The sequence below is a fragment of the Pseudorca crassidens genome, chromosome 13, assembly GCF_039906515.1.
Source record: "Pseudorca crassidens isolate mPseCra1 chromosome 13, mPseCra1.hap1, whole genome shotgun sequence".
NCBI lineage: Eukaryota > Metazoa > Chordata > Mammalia > Artiodactyla > Delphinidae > Pseudorca > Pseudorca crassidens.
In genome coordinates this window covers 15,749,900-15,771,258 of record NC_090308.1, presented here as the reverse complement: position 1 = coordinate 15,771,258, position 21,359 = coordinate 15,749,900, and the positions used below count along the sequence as shown (strand labels likewise).

Here is a 21,359-nt window from a genome sequence, read left to right as displayed (position 1 = left end):
AGTCAATTGAACAAATATCAGAATAGGTAAAATAAGCTGAGACAGCATTACAAAGGAATATTGTACCCAGAACCAGGATGGCAGATTTCTGTCATACTCTCAGCAAGGCAGACACCACTGGAAAAGTATTCATTTTGGAAGTCACACTTTAATGATGGCCTTTATTTTTTAAAGGGAAAACAAAATTGTGAGTTTAGTTCAATTCAGGCTAATTCAGGGCTTACTATGTATCAGATACTGTGTTAAACATTGTTCACACAACACTAAGACATGGGCCCTGTTCTTGAACTTGTGGTCCAGTAGAGGGAGACAGGCTGCTTAGCAAATGGCTGTAAGCACAATATAAGCTCTGCACAATGGGCTTTTGATGCCGAGTACAATTTAGCCCAGATTGTCAGAGGCCAGGGAGAACTTTCTTGAGAAAATGACACCTAAGAGGAGTCCGGAAAGGTATGCAGGATTTAGCCAAGAAGGGCAAGAAAGGTGGGGAAGGGAACCTTGCCCACAAGAAACCATTGAAGGGATTTTAAAAGTTTACCCCAAAGAAGCTACAATACGTAGTTCTGAACATTTGAATATATGATGAAAAGAATTAAATTTGTTTTTTGTGGCTCCTGAGAAAAGAAGACAAATGGAAGCAAATTTCAGTTCAGTATGTGAAAATTCATTTATTTAGTTGAACCTTATAGTAAAGTGCCCCAACAGAATGCAAATTCGATAAAATGGTGTTTGGTTCCATCTCATAGGTTCACATGATCATTTCATTAACCCAGAATAATGATTCTTTTTTTATACGATTGTTTTGGATCCCACTCACACACTAAAACCCTGCTATAATGCAATATCAATTACAGCTATCCAAACAAGGAGGCTACATTGGGAAATGGGAAACTTTATCATGGTATATTTTCAAGTAGAGGTTGGATGATAATTCGTTGGGGGTGCTGTGGAAGTGTTGATTAAATTTAGTATGGAGATGCCCTCCAAGATATCTTTCACCTCTGAGATCCTACAGCCCTCAAAAGAAATTTTATTTGATAGTTTCATGAATAAAAGCAGTGAGAATTAACAAATTCATAAATTAGGGTTTTATTTATCAATAAGGATAGAGAAGTTTCTTATGTTTCTTATTAAGCCTGGCAGAACTCTTCAATTGATAGAAAATGTAACACTATTCAAATGTACTTCCTTCTACTTATGGTTACAAATACCCTTAAATCAAATCAAAGCTTCAAACTTCAAACTTGTTTCCATTCCAAGCTAGTATGCTAAGCCTGTATGTCTGGTTCCCCCCCTCTACCAATTACTTACTGTAGTGATCAAGGGAAATTGTATACATTGCTGCTGGAAACTGAGAAGGGTGCTAACAACGTACATGTAACCTTCAAACTTTTCAGCAGCAGATAATACGGATCGAAGCAGAGGCACAACAAGTTTGCCATTCACTGTACACGGAAAATGTGCCACCTGGGAGCTAGGGTCTTCCAGTGATGAGATCAACTCTGGGCCATTCAAAGCAAAGATGTTAGCCTGCCGAGTAGAATGGGAGGATGCCTGTACCGGATGAAGAGAGGGACACTGTAGCTTAGGCTGCAGCAAGACATTCATACAAAGGGAAATATAAAGTCAGAGGAAAATTCTTAGCTATATTTTTATTATTGAATTCACGTGTTGACTGCTAGAGAATGTGCATCTACAAATATAACATGTATATTTCTTTTTTTTTTTACAGAAAAACTATATACATTGATGGATAGAAGACAGTATGAAAAGAATTGTCTCTCTTTGAGATTAAGTACTTACAATTTTCTTTTGACTGTCTTTTCTACAATGAATGACTTTTGTAATAACAGAAAGTTTTAAAAATTAGCCCCAGCAATAAAACTATAAACAGATTAAGAATTCCTATCAGCAACGTTTTCTTTCCTTCTCTGATTCTTTGGAATTCAAAGTTACTAATTATCTTCAGTCGATTTTTTTTTTTAGGCTGTGCTGTGCAGCATGTGGGATCTTAGTTCCCCGACCAGGGATCGAACCTGTGCCCCCTGCATTAACCACTGGACCGCGAGGCAAGTCCATTCAGTCAAATATTTTTGAGCCAAATATATATAAAACAGCAGATGCATATATGTATTCCATTTTAAAATGTTAACAAAAAACAAAATCCAAAAAACCCTGAGGTAAGGTGGCATAAAAAAACTGCAAATATTTATTGGGACGGAAAGACAAAACTTCATAGTAATTATTGTTGGAATTGTAAAGTAAATAAACATACACTTCAATTGTGTAATAGGAGTGATTTGTCATTAAGGTCTTAACAGTTCAATAATGCATTTAATCTAACAAACTTTAGAAAGACAATATCATAAAATTGTCTTAAAACACTGCATGTTAGGTCATCATTAACATTAAAGATAAAGATGGCAAAACTCTGTACTCCTACCACATCATCATATTAGTCTCTGCATGTTACCTATCAAATTCGTTTGTAAGTCAGCTCATTTATCAATGTCAAATCCTATCTTACTGCACAGTGTCCAATTCAGCAATTTTCAACTACGTTGTAAAACTAAATAAAAGCAAAAATCCTTAGGAAAAATGTACTTGTCTTTTTTTCTTTTCAAGAGAAATAAAGTTGGGTCTAAGGAGCTGACGGAGTTCTGTTCAAACCCATTCCAGTAAAGGAAACTGTCAAAACATTTTTACCTTTAAAAAAATTTGAACACTACAAAAATTTTGCCATTTTTGTTCTCAATTCTTTCTGAAAAAAGTTTACAAAAATTATTAAGTAAATAAAATGTGGAAGAACTGAAGAAAATACTTGTGGTAAAAAAGAATAAATACTAGCTAAGGCCACCAGGGAGGGGTATACCCCACACACCGTTGATAAAAAGGATAGGAACCCATTGGTGGTTTGACATTTTTGAGGCCTGCAACATCAACAATGAAGAGTTGGTTCCATGAGCTGTCCAGAATTGTGCTGAAGGCAGTGCATTTATCAGCACAAGGATCCCTCTGATGTTCTTCCACACGGTCCAGTTCTTTTGCCATCAGTCATTAATCAGACTCTAGCTACTAACTATTAGAAGAATATTCAACTAACAAAGGCTGAAACTGGGCATCAAAATTAACAATAGTTTATGGATGCTTCCCCTGCAAATTTCCAATAATAAAAATTTGCATAGAGAAGCTGGAATTTGAAAGGCTATAACTGTATGTTTTACATGAACTCTTTTAGTATCTTCATGAAAAAAGTTGTCTAGTAACATAAATTGCTTCTGCATCGGTTCCACAAACAAGACAAGGACCTAAAACATCCAAACTGTTCACAGACAAAGTCCTGTTGGGAAGCAAGCTTGTGATTTCAATACGGTCTTTGGCAGGGTCAGTGATGAGCCAGGAGCTTATAAGAGATTGATGAACATTAGCTTGGTTACTAATGCTATGAGACAAAAAAGTACTATTTCTTCCTCCTGGGAAAAGAAAAGAAAAGGTGAAAACTTCTTTCAAGACTAATTTTATACTAGTAAACATCTGAAATTCTAATACTTAAAAAAGGCGATGAATATATATTGGTTTTAATTCTCAAGAATAACTGGCTGATAATTCCATTATAACACATCACCATTTTTGACTAAAGGCTTAGTCAGTGATATTAAATACTCAAATTTCCATGGGATAATATGGCTATGAAACTTGAAATCTTCAGCAAAGCACAAGATTCATTTTGACCCTGTCTTCCTGTTTATTCTTTAACGGAAAGTCTCAGAAATGTACCAAAATGCCTAGAAGACAAGTAGAATAAATGTAGATAATATATGGAAATCAAAGTTCTTAGATAATCAAAAAATGAAAATTTCTGGATGTATTTCTACATGAATATTTCGAAAAATATATTTACTTCTATATGTCTAAAAATATAATCAACTTGCTTTAGATCTCCTTTTATTCTTCGCCTTTATTTCAGGTAAATGTTCTTAAAAGTAGAATTTAAGAACACTACCAGATTATACACTTTTATGTCTGACAGTGCTCTTCATTTAATGCAGGATTAAGTGGGGGCAGAAGCAGTATATTTCAGTTTTAGCCTTCATTTGAAATTTTCTTTCCTTTCAACTTTCTGCCAGATCAAATAAAGACAGATTTCATTTACTCAATAAATGGCTGAGTACCTACTCTATGCCAGGCGGTGTGCTAAGTGCTGGGAATACAAGGCAAAGTCCCTCATATCTTGAAGCTTAAAGATTAGTGAGTTTAAATCTTGCTGATTCTTAAAGCCCAACTCAACTTCCTTCTCTAAGAAGCCTTTGAAGATGACTCTAGTTCATGCTTCTCTTCCTTCTGGAACCCTCAGCACTTATACGCACCACTAATAACTTACTACTTTATAACATTTCTTGTATGATTTAACTTTGCATGCCCCCTTCTCCATAACTAAATTAAGTATTTCTTAAGGGCAGGTTGTATAGATTATATTTATTTTACCTTTTCACAGTGTCTAATATTGTTCTTGCGATACTAGGCACAGAATATAGTAAATGGCTCTTTCCAGTCTAACCAAGGTTCTTCAAACAGTAAAATCTCAAAGGCAAGATAGTGGGGGTAGGGGAAGAAGAAATAAAAAACCAAGTGCTTAGCTAATCCTTACTATTTATTAGAAACTAATAATATTCTTAGTTTCTCCATACATGCAGTTATTAGCATAGACGTGCTGCATGCTCTACACATGCGACACTTCTCCAGAATTTTTCTGGAGATGTTTCAGATTTTTCCTTCTTAGTTTTTGTTTACCTTTTACTGCTCCTATATTTTATATTACTCTTGAATACTGTGAAAATTAACATTAGAACCACTGTGCTAAGTCTCCTCCCTGGTCTCCCTGCTTCTGTTTTTTCCATCCCTCTCCCCAGTCTATTTTCTACACAGTCGCCTAAGTGATTCTTTGGAAACGTAAGACAGATCACCCCACTCCCCTGCTCAAAATTCTCCAGTGGCTTTCTGTCACATTCAGAACAGAACCTGAAGCCCTCATCCCTGTCTGCAGAGTCCTCCGCAGCTCCTGCCACCTCCACACACTCCCGGCCTGCTGAACTGCAGCCACACTGGCCTCCTTGCTGTTCTGTCTCAGGCCCTTGGAATTGGCTGTTTCCTCCACCTGGCACGCATTCCTGTGACTCGTGCCTCCACTTCCTCAGGTCTCTGCTCAAATGTTCTCCCTGCCAAGCGGCCCCTCCTCCGCTAATTCTTCATCCTCCTGTTCTCTTCACTCTTCTTCATAGGCATCAGGGTATTTGGTCCAGATCTTTTCCTTCTTGCTGTCTCCTTTCCTACTTTGCTGTGCTCTACTATGTCTTGCAGGGACAAACTCCTTTTTCCAGGCTCCCTTGCCATCTGCCTTCCAGGCAGACCCTGCCCATGGGAGGCACTACTGTGGGTGACTGGAAGGCAGACGGGGTCGGGTGGGGGAAGGAAAAGGCTCCAGGTTCCTGGCAACGACAACACAGCCTGTAATTCCAGCCCCGGCTGAGGTGGCACCTTTTCTGCTGATCCAGAACCAACTTGGACAGCACTTCCAACAGTACAGCAGAGGTATTAACAACTGTTGATTTCTGGCATTCCTCTTTTTTTGCTATTTGCTCTTCCAGCATCCCTCCCATTCCCTTTTGTTCTGCTAGCCCTTCTAACACACGTGAAACCAATTCCTTCTAAATCCAGGGTAGTTTCTGTTTTTCTGCTGGGACTTTTACTGAGACATTATCTATCTTACTTACTGTCTACTGGAATATTTGCTCTATGAGCCTCGAGGCTTTTCTGCTCACTGTCATGGGCTCTAACACCTAGAAGAGTGCCTAGCACGTGGTAGGGACTTGATAAACATTTGCTGAATGAATGAACAAATAAACTTTGGAACCACAGACAAACTCAAAAACAAGAAGGTTAGAAAATGCAAAAAAAAAACAAAAATACCTCTTGATTTTAAGTGTATAGTTTCTGGCTGACCTTTACTTACCTCTGTCTTTAATCAGGAGACAGGGCCTTTTAGTCTGAGGAGAAACCAGTACCTTAATACATAAAAGATCAACTTTGGTCTTGCCATACACCCTTGACAATGTAGTATAAGAGAGCTGTCAATGCCTATCCTATGGCATGAGGGCCCACAACAATGTACTCACAAACAAGACACCTGGCTGTCCGAAGTTAGCCAGCTAACAGCATTTCTAGTCATCAGCAGTACAGTGATCAGTAGCTGACAGTCAGATTTCAAGCCCTGTGATACTAGAATTTACCTTGAAGCCAGAGAATGGAAACATTTTGTCATTCCTTAATGTTAAAAATACGAGAATTTCTAATTTGGTATTTAAAAATATAATAAAATTACACACAAGAATCTTCATTAAAATTTTTTACCTTGGTGAAAGAGTGATGATTTCTCAGGTACATCTGTGGAGGCATCCCAATGCCAGAGAGATCCATCTTCAGAACAAGTAAATAGATGATCTGGGTTGGATGGGTGAAAGTGAACTTCCCACACTAAAAGATAAGAACCAAGAAGCTTATTCTTGGGTAGATTAGTTGAACAAACATCAAAACCCTGTCTCTAGGCATCACCTTCCATTAACCTCCATCACACACCTTCAAACTCCAAGCCTGTGATAAAAATCAAAGGCTTCAGGATCAAAGAAAAGACGTAACTCTCCAAATGGCTAAAACATGTAGATAAGATAAAGAAGTCAAGTAAATCTACTTGTGTATTGGGCCAGCAAATGAATGAAAATAAATGCTAGTCATTTGACCTATTACAATTTTTCTATGGAAAAGTATGACAATGGAATAATTCTGAAAAGATTTTTTGAAAATTGTTAAGTTCTCTTATTTTCAATTCCTGTGTCATTAACACATGAAGGTTATATTATTGGAAAGAGAGAGAAGACCATAAAAGTAGAATACAAATGAATTTCTAAGAGACATAGTCCAATTTTGGCTCATGCCAAGACTCTGGATTCTTCTGGCCTGTATCACAGAAATAGCAACTAGCTCCCAGCAAACCAAAACCTGGAAATGCTCCAAAAATCTGGATCCGGTTTCAAATGAAAGACTTAAGAAGCCAGCTTGGGACTGGGACTCCTCAAGCTCTAAACTTTAAGGGAACTTTGTGTGCCGAGAGGTATCTGGGAGCCAAGGACTGCCCAGGACGTCTTAGGAAGACAGCTGCAGCATGAAGGTGAAACAGTAGTCTGTGAACAAGGGTTTTCGTGATTCTGGGTTAGGTAACCTTAGAGAGGCAGCATAGAAAGTGCTCAGGGTGTAGCATAAAAAGTGCAAGGCACATGTTTGCAAGCTGGCATTTTCATTCTGACAGTTACCACAATTAAACACGCCAGAAAACAAAAAGGTCACCTTCCTCCGGAAAGGAATGTGTGCTGGTGAGTCCCTGTGTAAAGTACATTCATACTGTTTCATTAAAACAAAGTAAAATAGCCTATACAGCCATTAGCAGACTGCCCAAATCTGGATTCTTATGTATTTATATACTTTCAAATTAGAAAACAAACCTCTATAAAACATCTTATTTCTAGCCAAGAGTCAAGATGAATTCAAAATACACTACAAGCCACTATACTGTGTGTTTTGTTGAACAATACAGGCTGGCGTTTAAAAATGGGCTGGTGAGAAGAGATCTGAAAGTTTGTAATTCTAACTACCACTAGGTTAGCAACAACAGGCTCTAAGGGCACACCTATTTCTTTTTATTCTTTTTACCTGGACATAGCCATACCTGGAAGAGGGAAAAAGTTTCTATTTGCTTCTTAAATATAATCTTAAAAATCATTTATCTTTCCAAAGTATTAATAATGTGAAACAAACTTAGAAGTTGCAATACTGGTATAATGTTTGCTCTTCTATAGTTTTACTGAAGCATTAATACCAACTTCTCTTAAGTCAGAATTTAAAACTATAATCCACCCTGACGTGGTGATAAAATGAAAAATTTCCGTTCAGCCAAAAACTCTCCACCAAAATCAAATGACAAACATGAAAAACAAGGCAAGAGCCTATATCTTTTGTTCTTGTTAAAAGAAAAAAAGAAAAAAGTACAATAATAAATCGAAGAACACACAGATTAGCAAATATAAAAAATAACAGCCTGCATTTGCATGGGAAAAGTGCATTCTCACATACTGGTGTGGCAATATAAACTTGTATTATTTTTATGTAGAACAATTTGACAACATGAATCACAGCTTTAAAATTATGCAAACTTTTGGACTCATCAATTCTATTTCTAAAAAACTATCCTAAGAAAAGAAGCACATAAAGATGAATATGTAAGGATAATCACTACGGTTTTGTGTATAATAATCAAACATGTTAAAGAATGTAAATTTCAAATAAAAAGGGATTAGTTAATTATTATAAATTTATACAATTCAGTCAAAAACTCTGCTGTAGAATGATCCGTAGGTATCATTATGGAAAGCTGCTTATAATACATTGTATAGCTCACACACCAAAAACTTATGTATCACCACAATACTTACTTTCAGCTTCATGAGCCTTCAGTAGAGACACGGGCATTGTACCTTGTCTAACATCCCAAATACTTAACATTCCATCCTGACCACCGGTAGCTACAACATGCTGCTGGTTGGGATGTCTATCAACACAGTGGAGTGGCACTCGGTCACCAGTCCTTTAATGGGAGATACAATGACTTCACACAGTTGTAAAGTATAATTTATCTTTGAATAACCTATGAAACCTGTTTCTTTCCAGTAACGAAACGATAATTTTGTGGCTGGAGCTACTGGCTAAACTTAAATCATGTCAAAAAACTGACTACGTTAAATATATCTCTAAATATTAAAATTTTGAGGGGGAATTAAAAGCCAGAGTTATTCATTCTCTCTTCAATTTGGACACATAAGGAACAAGATAATTTGATGGTAAGATATGCAAAACATTTCCATTTCTTGGCTTTTGAAAGACATTATATATCAACTAAACAGCATATTCCTTACTTCTACTCTACCTTATTTAATGCTTAGTTTATATAACTTTTTTTCCAGCTTGACACATGCTATTTTCTAATTAGAGAAGAGAAGATTGCACACATAGAAAGGGGATTTCTGCTCAAAAAAATATCTTGGATTGTATTTTTCTCCCAATCACATCTAGAGTGTATTATTAGTAGAATAGAATATTCTATTAATATATTAATATATTATATTATATTATTATATTATATTATATAATATATATTATATATAATTATAATATATATAATATATAATATAATAATATAATATATATTATATATAATATAATAATTATATATATAATTATATATATCTATAATATATAATTATATATAATTATATATAATATAATAATATATAATATATATTATATTATTATATTATATATATTATATATTATATATATAATATTATATATTATAGATAATATATATTATATATTATTATAATATATTATAATATATTATATATTAATATATTAATATATTAATAGAATATTCCCACTATTAATAGAATCATTTGATGAGCAAAAAGAAGTTCCCCATTAGATAACATAAACTTCAAAGAGATTAATATAAACTTCTGAATCAATACAACAAATATTTACCAAACGCAGCATGGTACTATCAAGCCCATCCAACTATACAGCTGACCCTTGAACAACATGGATCCACTTACATATGAATACTTTTCCACAGCGCTACATGAGCTGAGGCTGGTTGAATCTGCGGATGTGGAACCTCTAATACAGAGGATTCCACGTATATTGAGGGCTGACTATAAGTTATACAGGGATTTTCGAGTGTATAGAGGGTCAGTGACTCTAACCCCCTACATTGTTCAAGGGTCAACTGTATTTGCTTTATCAAATTTAGTCAGAGATTATTCTCTTAGCATGCAATTAAAATACAATATGGTTTAAAGTCAGTTGCTATAAACAGTCAAACAAATTTGCGTCACACTACTGAAATTACAAATCAAAACTTACAGTGATAATATCTGAGAGGGCTCATTTCCTTGTTGTCTAAAATCCCATATTTTTAACTGTCCAATTGAATTTACTGTAAGAATCTCAGGAGTTCGAAGGAAGGTTACAGCATGGAGTGTACTGCTATCTGCATTGTCTACAAATGAAGAAAACAGCATTGTGTGTTAACAGGTCCCCCTTTTCCATGAAAATTTTAAATTGCATTCCCTCCACTGATTGAAATATTACTAATGAAATTTTAAATAAGTCACAGTTTAATTTCTATAGAAAAATGCAATAATATACATGTTAAAATGGACTCTCCTTTAATAGAAAAATTATATCACTCACAGGACATCTGAACTGTTTTCCAAATGGAGGGCTAAGTTTTCACTTCTCTATTTCCACTTTAGGTTGTTACCCTCCATTTCTGAGACAGCTGTTCAGGTTCCTTTATATCCAACTTTACTTCCCTCTACTGCTTAACACAGAACCTCCATTCTATTGAGCCAAACACCATTGCTTCCTACAGAGCTCATTCTGACCTATATTATTCTGCTGACTTATCTCAAATCTATACATCTTTATCCTCATCAGCTCTCTTTTCCTCCATGAAGTCCTTCCTGATTGCTTTAACTGTCCTTTTCCTTTTCATAGTGTGTTTAAACTTATACCACTTAATTTACTATACACTTAAATTGTTTTGTGACCCTCGTCCAAACTGCCACCAGGCAGTGGTCCCTAAAAGCTAAACAAATAGTGTTCCTCAGAACTAAAAATCATAACAACACAACACACTGATTCATGGGCTCAATCCAGACGTTCTGATTTAGGAAGTCTACAGTGATGGCCTGTTAAAAATCTCCTCAGGCAAGCCTGTGCAAAGTATGGTTGAGAACTACTACACTAGAATAATCCTTCTAAAGCATGACACGGGGTACATCACCCCTTTGCTCAAAAACTTTCAATGGCTCCGTAGTTGCCCACCTAACAAAACGTAACCTCTACAGCTGTGCATTAGATTCTTCACAACCTGACCACAATTTACCTTTCTTGTTTCATTTCTTACTTCTCCTATACAAATATCTAAAGTCAGGTCAAACTACACTTTCTGTCATTCTCTGAATGGTCTTACCCTGCCTCCATGCTGTTCCCTTTATCTGGTGTGCCACCTTTTAGTATTATTTATGGTTTGGAACCTAGATTAAATGGATTGCCACCTGCCCCTCAATTCTTTATCTGTTAATCCCCTCTGGCTCTCCTCTCCACAAATTTCTTTTTCTTCTAGTCACTCCTTCATACAGGCCTTATCAACATACTGTCTTGATAAAGGGATCCTGCTTTGTATATATTTAAATCCCTCAAACACCTAGCATTGCATTTACTTAGCACATGGTAGCTGCTCAATTACTATGCAATAGACTAAAGAAATAGGATTTTTCTTACCTATAGTTCTTATAGCTTCCTTGTGATCAGCTCTGAAGAGATTTATTCGACCATCTTCTCCAACTGTGACAATTTCTGGGTTGCTGCACACAACACCTGTGCATGGTGCACTGCTACAGGAAGGACTGCCTGGACCCGTGTGGTAATGAGCTGTTGTCCACTGCTGGCTGACTGACAGAGTCTACAGGTCACAAATGAGGCTATGATTAATCAAAGCAAAGCTCCAAAAAACTAGAGCTTTCCCCAACTAAAACTGTGTCTCACACCTTTCTGGAAACATAGTAACTCTTTTCCCTTTGTATTTCCAAGCATTAAGGTCTAGAAACTACTTCCATTAAAGCTCTGTATATACCGGATTAGATTCAAAAGAAACGCTTTTTAATAACATCCCAAACTTATCTCAAACTAAAGAAATGGTTTTTAGGTATCAGGTAATTATGTGTTCAAAGGCAACTCTAAATTCTTAAGGGGGCTGGCCTACATTTAAGAGAAAATCTCGTAGTGCTTTCCAAATGACTCCATTAAGAAAAATAGTTAAGACTTCCCTGGTGGCACAGTGGTTAAGAATCCACCTGCCAATGCAGAGGACACGGGTTCGAGCCCTGGTCCGGGAAGATCCCACATGCCGTGGAGCTACTAAGCCCATGCGCCACAACTACTGAGCCTGCACTCTAGAGCCCGAGAGCCACAACTACTGAACCCGTGTGCTGCAACTACTGAAGCCCATGCACCTAGAGCCCGTGCTCTGCAACAAGAGAAGCCACCGCAATGAGAAGCCTGCGCAACACAACGAAAGAGTAGCCCCCGCTCGCTGCAACTAGAGAAAGCACGCGCGCAGCAACAAAAGACCCAACGCAGCCAAAAAAAGAAATAAATAAAAAATAAAAGCATTGCTGAAATAAACAGTAAAAAAAAAAAGAAAAATATTTAACTAGACCTGGCTCTTGTATTTACTAGGCATGCCTATTAGTAAGATGACCTTGATTAATCCCCAAATCTAAGTAAGCATTCTCTTCTCGCAACTTAAAACTTTTACTTCAAGGGGGCCTATTTTAAAGGACTGCCCTTACCACTGTGCTCTGAAGATCAGCAGTCAGGCTTTGGCACACACAAGAAAGGCATTGTAAAAAATGTCAAGCCTTCATATAGTATATCCTCTCTTTCAATTGAAACCTAGGTTCTATCTGAAGCAAAGTAGCTGTTCCTGTTCTCTCTCATGATGCTTGAGCTAGAAAATGTTCTTTCTTTCTTCAAAAGACCAGACTAGGATCTTAAAAGAGAATTACAGGAAAAGTACTTGCCAGAATACCATATTGTTAAATCTAACCTAAGAGGATATAAGAGATCCCCAATTTGAATGAAGGATCACACAAACATGGTTCTAGAATTAATCTACTAAAAGATGGGTAATACAATGATTTTTCCCCTCCATGTTTTAAGACTATAAAACTTTATTATTTGTGTCATTATTAAGTACAGTCTTCTTTAAACCTTCCTAAAAAAAATTAAAATGCAAATTGAGATTTCAAACAAAAGTTCTTTACCTGGTTATTCGGATGGTGAAGGAAAACTGTTACACATCCTGTTGATGAAGCAGCTACAATTCTTTCCTGGTCAAAAAACTAAGAAAATTCTTGCTTGTTATAGATTCATAAATATTAGCAGGGAGGAAGCCATTTGTTTGACTCAATTAGTAGTATAACAATTTTAAAATACAAAGAGCCTATAAATGCTAAGCAAATAAAATGTGAGAGTCAAAATTCCATTCCCACCACTTACTACCAGCTTTGAGACCCTGGCCAAGTTAAGTTCTCTAAGCCTTGGTAAACTTGCAAAACAGAGAACTAATCCCTGCTAGGCTGTTACGAGAACTCAAAAAGCAAAAACATGTAAAGTGCCTTACACAGTATTTGTCACATAGTACATGCTCCAAAGATCTTAGTCTCAGTGTTCTCATTAAGACAGAGATAACAGTATTTGATTCAACAAGCATGCGATGAGAATGAAATTAACTTATGTAAACGGTGCTTGGCAGATAGTAGATGGTCAATTAGGCAAACAAACAAGCTAGGATTAATTCCACATCCCCTTCCCCAGTCCTGATTCTGCCATTAAGCAGCTATATGATGTTGGCAAATCATGACCTATAGGGAACTCAGTTTCTTTTAAACCTGGGGTGAGACTAGACAAACTTTAAGGTCCTTTACATCTCTAAGTGTAAAGATCACTCTCAGTTTTTTAAAAGTTAGCTTTTGGATATTACACAGACTTACTTGTAAATCCATTACATCACCATGGTGTCTGATATCACACAATAACTGATGGTCTCCTTCAAATCCTCCATCAGAGTCCAAGTTCCCAAAATCTCCAATAGACCACAGTGAAACATAATTTTCCTGTAAAGCAGAAAATTTTATCTTGAGATGAAATATATGTCAAACTCTCCGAAATTAAAATTTGCCCTGCCTTCAATCAACCTTGCTTTAAAAGCATCCCAGGCAAATGGAATGATAATCATTAAAAAAGAGCAGATACGGGGCCATCGATGGCTCTGAGGTACAAGGCAACCGAGCCTGAAACGTGCATTTGGGGGACAGAGAAGGGCGAGAGGAGCCAGAAGACGAGAGAGTTCGCGCGCCGGCGGCCGGGGGCTCGGTTCCAGGAGGGAAGGAGGAGGAAGGGGCTTCCCGGGCCGGGAGCGGGGGTACCTCATTGTCCCAAGAGCCCGTGGCGAAAGTCTCCACGGTCTGCAGGCTCCCCGGAGGTACCGGTCGCCAGCGGGTCTTGCTGATTTTCTGTGACACAAACTTAGCATAAATTTCCTCCATGCCGAAAGCAACCAGGCCAGGGACAGCAAGAGGCACAGAGCGCGCCACTCAATCCCGCCCCTTCCCGCTGAGCCCTGATTGGAACGGACCGTACGAGGGACGGTGGCTGCAGAGAGCCAATTCTCCTCTGTAGGCAGTGCGGGAACGAACCACCAACCCTCAAGTGGGAGGTAGCTGGGACGCCCTGCCCCACCCAGGAGGCTCTGAACCCAGGCAAGGGTGTTTCCCGTTCTTGTGCTGTAGGACCTGCTCCTAATCTGCAAACGATATAGAAACACCGAGACAATACATTTGTGCAATAACTTTGCAATGTAAGACAAATTTAAGAGCAAAACCAAAACAAAATCAATGCAAGAGAAACGACCTAGTAGCCACACCTAAACATTGTCTTGCATTTCACCGCGCATAGAAAATATTCAAAATTCATAAATTCTCCTGGAAGTACGTCCGTCAACGTACCAATTTGTTATTCAAAACCTCTCCCTCCCCGTCCCCCAAACAAATCCTTTTCTTCAACGTTGTTAATACACACTGTCAGAAACTGGGGTTGCAATTCTGAGGACCCCAGTTCTAATTTGGACTCCCATTGCCTCTGTGACCATCCTCAATTCATTTATGTATATAATTAAGAATGATTTTTAATTGTGACGTCGACAGCTCAGGAATCAGAGCCTTAGGTTCCTTCGTGCTTTTGATTAGACCTATGATACACTCTCCCCTGCTTTTAAAAAAATTCCTCTTAGAATCCTGCCCATCTTTCAAGCACCCGTTCTTTCCTCTATCTTTTCCTGTTACTCCAGCCCATGATGATCTAAATAAACATGTCCCTTAATATCTAGACCACTAATAGCACTTATATTTTGCCCCCTGTTGCTAATTTTCTTTTGATGCAAATCTCCCCAATTTGAATGTAAATCTTATTACATACAAGAGGTATGACTTATTCATCTTAAAAAAAAAAACTCCTTTATACTATATTCATAACTGTGTTGCTTGTTTCTTTAAAAGGGGCCATGATTTCTTTTCTAACTGATATTGGCAGTCCTATTTCCTAGCCACAGCTTATGGAGGCACCTCATGGAAATGCAGTCCATCTAGGTCAGCTTTAGAGAGTTTTCAGGTTCTTATTGAAAGCTGACTGGTGTCGTTTTGTTTTGTTTTTAACTGGAAGACTATTAGGGAACAGCAGAGAGATGAAATAGAAAATTATTAGTCCCAAACTGACAATTTTATTCCCAATATTGAAGTAAAGAATACTGTTTCATTTATTATCGCAGAACACAGGGAAATAATATATAAGTATATTTAGGATTGGAAGTAGACTAGATACCACATTTGCTAAGGTCTGGTTAGAATACGAAAATTGTTGCTGACGCATAGCATCGATGTCTTGACATAGCTTTGTTTCCTTCCTTAAAAGTGTATTGGACTAAATGTGACTGGATTCTTCCAGTCTCAGTTCTGATCAGGAGTCAGCAAGTTGGATGCTACAGGCAATGTTCCTTGTCAGCTTCTCACTCAATGTCTTGCACAGCTGATAGCAACAAACCTGGTGTCCAGTCTAACGGTGGAATTTGTGAGGCTTAAATAGCTGAAAACGCACACTTGTGTTGGGCGAATAACACATTCGCCATAGGATACTGTAGTATTTTTAACCAAGTGCGCTGTCCTAAGGAGCAAAGGATTCCCCACGCTCCACCCCCCCCACCCCAGGTCTCGGTATTCTTCCACTCTCTGAATTTGTGCTTTAGAGTTGAGAACAAATCAGGGTCCCAAAGTCTCTGCTAACGAAACACTAACGTACTTGTCACAAGCCAGAGGCTGGAGTACTCGGGTTAGAGAAGACCTTTGCCCTCCAGTTCTATTAAGATTATCGAGGTTCCACCATAGGGAGCTCTGTCTCCAACCAACCTAAATATTAAGTCATTCATTGGGTTGGGTGAGGCAGGACGAAGGAAGCCCACCGTCAAACAATCTGGACAGATATAGGAGCAGACCCGCCGCTCTCAACAGCTGATCTAGCTGCGACTGCGAAGCCACCGGCAGCAGCGGAATGAGGTCCGCCCTGCCATCCCGCCACCGCGCTCGGTGACCAGAGCCGCAGTGAGGCTCACCACCGACCGCGCCAGGGCCCACCCCGCCTGACCACAGGACAAACTCAGCAAGGAGGCGTTGCGCAGCCCGAGGCCTCAGAAAGGCCACTCAGAGGTGGCGGTGTTGGTGGCGCTGACGCAGCGGGACCAACCCGCCACTCCCGGGCGGCCGCAGCGGCCCCTCACGCGGGCGGCAGCGCATGAGGCCAGCCCCGCCTCCTGCCCCACCCGGCCGCACCCGAGTCCGCGCGGCGTCACAAAGCGCATGCGTGCCGCGGGGGATGCCGGGAGCGCGCAGTGGCGGCAGCGGCGGCGACGACAGTAGCAGCGGCGGCTACAGCGGGGACGCAAGCGGGGCGGTGACCGTGTGGGAGGTGGTCTCACTCTTGGGGAAGCTGCTGGGCACTGTCGCCGCGCTGAAGGTGGTTCTGTACCTGCTCCGGGTGTGCTTAGCGATGGCCTGGAAATCCGGCGGCGCCAGCCACTCGGAGCTAATCCACAACCTCCGCAGTAAGTGCCACCCCCGCCCGGTGTGGGGCAACTGGGGAAGGCCAGGCCTGAATCGGATCCCCTGGGCCGTCCGGAACGTTCCGTATACCCCTGTGCCTGCTGGAGGGCTTCGGCGCGCGGTTGCACCAGCGGTCCCGAACGGCAAGCGCTGGCGATTGCCTCCCCCGGGACCTGTCACTCATCGGCGACGTGCACGGGAACTAGAGAGAAAGAACCAGGGGCCGCTGCTAGTGGGGCAGGGGCAGGCGTCTCCCCGCGGGCCTGGGGAAGGGGGCGCGGCACAGGTGGTGGGGCTGTCACTCGAGTCCGCCACCTCCCTGTCCGGGTCCGGCGGGCGAGGGGCGTGCCTTGGGGAGTGGGCTGTTGGCCAGGGCTCGTAGAGACTGGGCTGGAACTAAGGGGACCCCGCCCTCGACCCCGCGTCTTCTCACTTCCTCCTCTGTCATATCAGTCGACCTAGCTGCAAGCTTTCTCCCTGGTTCTGCCTCCCCCGCCCTTCGTTTTTTCCTCTGGCGGGAGATGCCACCGTCTGATACTGGCGAGGGGAGGGAGAGGGAGATGAAAGTAATGTCATTGCGGATGCTGGGAGAAATTTCTGGGGCGGCTGTCCAGTGGAAAGCTTCGTGGGGGGCGGAGGAAGAGATAACTAGGAGATGCTCTTCCTGAGGGACAGCGTATTTCAGGAGCCTTTAGAGGTCCTGGGATCCAGCAAACGATTGTGTATGTGGAATGTTCAAACTTTTTTCAGGGCTACCATATGCTTTAAAAGCCTTGTATGGAAGTTTCTTTACACCATTATCTTTAGTAATTGTATTCCTTCCTCTGATGATGATTTTAGGGTGGGACCAGTGCTGTGTCACTTTCTTATTTTAATCGAAATGTAGTGTCGCCGTCTGGTCGGGATACCAGAAGGACGGCAGTCCATCATACTCTCACTCTGGTCAGAATTTATAGCACTCTTCTTTGCACTGACTTTGCAAATAATCACAATCCTGCCACGTGGTATTTTTAATTGTTATGGATTATTTAGCTTTTCATGTGTTTGTCATGTTTCTTAATTCGATTTGTAATCTCCTTGATGGCTGGGGCTTTTTTTTTTTTGTATCTTTGAATCCTCAAACAATTTAATTTAATAATCATTCCTTTTTTCATAAATGCCAATTAAATATATATTATATGCTTGGATCTATACTAGGAATACCAAGATTAGTGAGAGAAATAAATAGTATTGGCTGGCACATGGTTAGTATTAATACTTAATATTAGTCATTTGACTTTTTTTTTAACCAGTATTTAAAACTTGTTTCCTTAGCGTTTAGTAATGAATGTTTAGATTTAAAAAATCCTGTCAAGCATTGCCAGTATTCACTTTATGGAAGGATATTTGATTGGAAGTGGAAATTTATGTGCTGAGACAATATTAAGTGTGATTTAGGTTCCCATGGATCGAACAGCAGCTCAATATGTTGTAAATATTTTAATAAAATTTCTTCAAATGATCTAGTGCCTGCTAGTACAGCATACACACCTGAAACATTCTGTACTTGAATTGTGATTAAGTAATTTTCCACCGGTAGGTTATCGCAGTAGACACTTGGTTGTGGCAGAAATTGTAATCAATCAGGCTCTTAAAGTCTCTCCTTTCTGGGCCAAATTTGTAGTCAGCCAAAACTAGATCTTTTCCCAGTGGTTTTGTAGTTACTTTAATGTATTGCATTACTATTCTTAGCTGAAATTTCTAAGGATGTTTTCCTATCAGAAAATTTAATGAGAAATATTTAACATACATGGATGTTGATATTGTGGATGTTTCATTTTATACTAGAGCTATGATTGGTAAGAGGAAATAAGAGTGCTCAAATTGTTTAGCTTCTTTTGTAACACTTGTGCAACTTTAGTTTCAACTTCTTGCTGAATTGGTTCTAGCCAATAGATTCCTTTTTTTTTTTTGGTACGCGGGCCTCTCACTGTTGTGGCCTCTCCCGTTGCTGAGCACAGGCTCCGGATGCGCAGGCTCAGCGGCCATGGCTCACGGGCCCAGCCGCTCCGCGGGCATGTGGGATCTTCCCAGACCAGGGCACGAACCGTGTCCCCTGCATCGGCAGGCGGACTCTCAACCACTGCGCCACCAGGGAAGCCCCAGATTTCATTTTTATTTATTAGTTTGTTACAACAGTAATATTTGTTCAAGGGAGAATTTCAGTTGGCACAAATTGAAAATTTCTCACTCTTTACAGGTTATTCCACCCTTGTGTATTCTTCCTAAGACTTCTAACTAAATCTTTAGAAAAAGATTAAAATGTGATTATGCTGATATTGAAGTGAAAAAGGGTCTGCAAATTGGAAGAGGAAGCAAATTAGTTTTAATTTTTTTTAACGAAATAAAGTTCACGATTGGTTTCATTTTAATATTATTATAATTATTTTATTGAAAATACCTACTGAGGCTTTTCTTTTATAAAGCATAATAGAAATGATTGTTTATGATTTCATACTTGATATATCATTTACAGAGTACTTTAGACTCTAATGGTACATCTCATAATGTCTCATAGCTTATGTTGTGATGATAAATGCTCTTAAGTGACTGAGAACAGTGGTCTAAAACTTGAGCATGCTTCAGAATCTCCAGGATCATCTGGAGAGCTTGTTAAAACAAATTAAGACAGATTGCTGGGGCTCTTGATAATTTGTATTTCTAACAAGTTCCTAAGTAATATGCTCCTGCTGGTCTGGGGACCACACTTGAGAATCACTGACATAGAGAACTGAAAATTACAAGATTAAACCCTGCCAGTGTTGTAGTTGAATCAGTTTTATGCTTTAAAATAAAATTTTAGGAAAAAAGTCTGTAGCAGTCCTGCCCAACAGAGCTGCTTGTAATGTCTGTATCTGTGCTGTTCAGTACCATAGCCGCCAGCTACATGAGGCATTGAGCATTTGAAATGTGGTTAGCACAACTGAGGAACTGGATTTTTGTATTATTTAAATTAAATTTAACTACTAGCCACATGTTGGACATTACAGGTCTTTAGAAATGAAAAGTATTATTTTATAATTATAGGCTGATAAGGTACTCATGAAACAAATTAACTTAATTCAAAACAACTGTGAGCCTACTTATTCCAGGGAATGGGACAATTCAAGTAATGTTTATATTAGAGTTTATTTTCTACTTTTGTTGGGATAATTTCACACCATGGTAAAAGGAAAAGAAGGGGGCAGGAGCGGATGAGCTTGACAGAGGTGATCTCCTAGAGCAGGGATGTCCAAGCCAGAGTGTTTGTGGAAGGTGAACTCTTAACAGACTTCAAATGCTGTACTGGCCACTTAAAACAAAGCTAACAATTGTTCTTTTACCTATTTTATTTTTGTAAAAAAAATTCAGTCCACTACCCTAATCCATCAGTTATTTCTACTTATATTTCCTTTGCATCCTTGATTGTGTCATTTTGCATGTATAATGTATATAGAATTTGTCAAATCAGTCAACTGATATTTGACTATCTTCTATATGCAAGACGCTGGGGATACAGCAATGAGAAACAAACATCTATTCTCTCTTGTAGCTTACTTCTTGTGGGAGCAGACAAATAAAATATATGTTCACATGATAAGTGGCAAAGTAAGGAAGGAGGATAGGGCATATGGCGTAGTAGGTTTGCAGTTGTAGGCAAGAAGGCCTCATTAAGGTGTCATTTGAGTAAAGATTTGGTGACGGGGAAGAAATTCAAGCCATGCAGGTAGAGCTGGGGAACAGGCATTCTAGACAGAGAAAATAGAACGTGCTAGATTTGGATTTGCGGTGTAGGAGAAAGACTGCAGTCGAGGATATGACACTAAGGTTTTAGACCTGGGCAATGGGAATGATTTGCCATTTTCTGAGTTGGAAACGAGTGAGCAGCAGGGATTTTGGGGGGGTGGGGGGATGCAAGGAAGTGTGGGAGAGCAGGGGTTTATTTGGGGAGATGTTTGGTTTGAGTTCCTTATAAGACATTAAAGTGGAGACCTTCTTCAGTAGGCACTTAAATTTGTAAGCATTATGATAATTTATAGTTTTTGTATCCTTATTTATCTCTGCAAATAAATTGAAATTATTCTTATTCTATTTAGAGTGTCAGTTCTTATCAACTAGTAGCATAAATACTGGAAAAGAGAATATTCTATTAGTTTTATCATGTGCATTCATGGGCCAAAGAAAGCCAGGTAATAAGATCCTAAGTGACTTTTTTTTCAGAAATTTGGGCTTCATTTAGAATGCAGAAAATACTTCCTCATTTTAACTTATATCAAGTCAGTCTTATGGGTATATACTAGTAAGTAAACTTACAGTGCATTGAATAAGATTTAATAGGTAAGATTTTGAGGGAGAATTTTAATATCAATGTGTCTACTTAAATTTAACTAAAATTAAAAATTCAGTTCCTCAGTCATACCAACCACATTTCAAGAGCTCAGTAGGCACACGAGGCTAGTG

The 21,359-nt window shown here is 39.2% G+C and overlaps 2 protein-coding genes across 7 annotated transcripts in view; one reads left to right on the top strand and one right to left on the bottom strand.

Moving 5' to 3' along the window:
• Nucleotides 1-642: 642 nt before the first annotated feature.
• Nucleotides 643-14,358, bottom strand: NUP43 (nucleoporin 43). Of its 3 annotated transcripts, XM_067701791.1 has the most exons (9): nt 14,160-14,358; nt 13,725-13,847; nt 12,996-13,073; nt 11,452-11,632; nt 10,027-10,162; nt 8,541-8,692; nt 6,409-6,531; nt 1,804-1,841; nt 643-1,554 (listed from the first exon to the last, which is right to left on the bottom strand). In XM_067701791.1, exons 1-9 carry the CDS (start codon nt 14,277-14,279, stop codon nt 1,297-1,299), a joined length of 1,209 nt encoding a protein of 402 aa, XP_067557892.1. In that variant the 5' UTR covers nt 14,280-14,358; the 3' UTR covers nt 643-1,296. The 3 variants fall into 3 exon arrangements, with proteins under 3 accessions (XP_067557892.1, XP_067557893.1, XP_067557894.1); XM_067701792.1 differs by lacking the exon at nt 643-1,554 and having other exon boundaries at nt 1,638-3,473; nt 14,160-14,354; XM_067701793.1 differs by lacking the exons at nt 643-1,554; nt 1,804-1,841 and adding an exon at nt 3,480-6,287 and having other exon boundaries at nt 14,160-14,354.
• A 2,280-nt stretch (nt 14,359-16,638) lies between these two features.
• PCMT1 (protein-L-isoaspartate (D-aspartate) O-methyltransferase) overlaps nt 16,639-21,359 on the top strand; it is a 46,628-nt gene continuing 41,907 nt past the window's right edge. For all 4 annotated transcript variants that reach the window (XR_010933625.1, XM_067701795.1, XM_067701794.1 and 1 more), the window contains exon 1: nt 16,639-16,882. Coding sequence is in view for 3 of the 4 variants with exons in the window: in XM_067701795.1 (XP_067557896.1) it covers nt 16,654-16,882 (229 nt within the window). In the remaining variant the exon portion in view is untranslated. The remainder of the gene's footprint in view (nt 16,883-21,359) is intronic.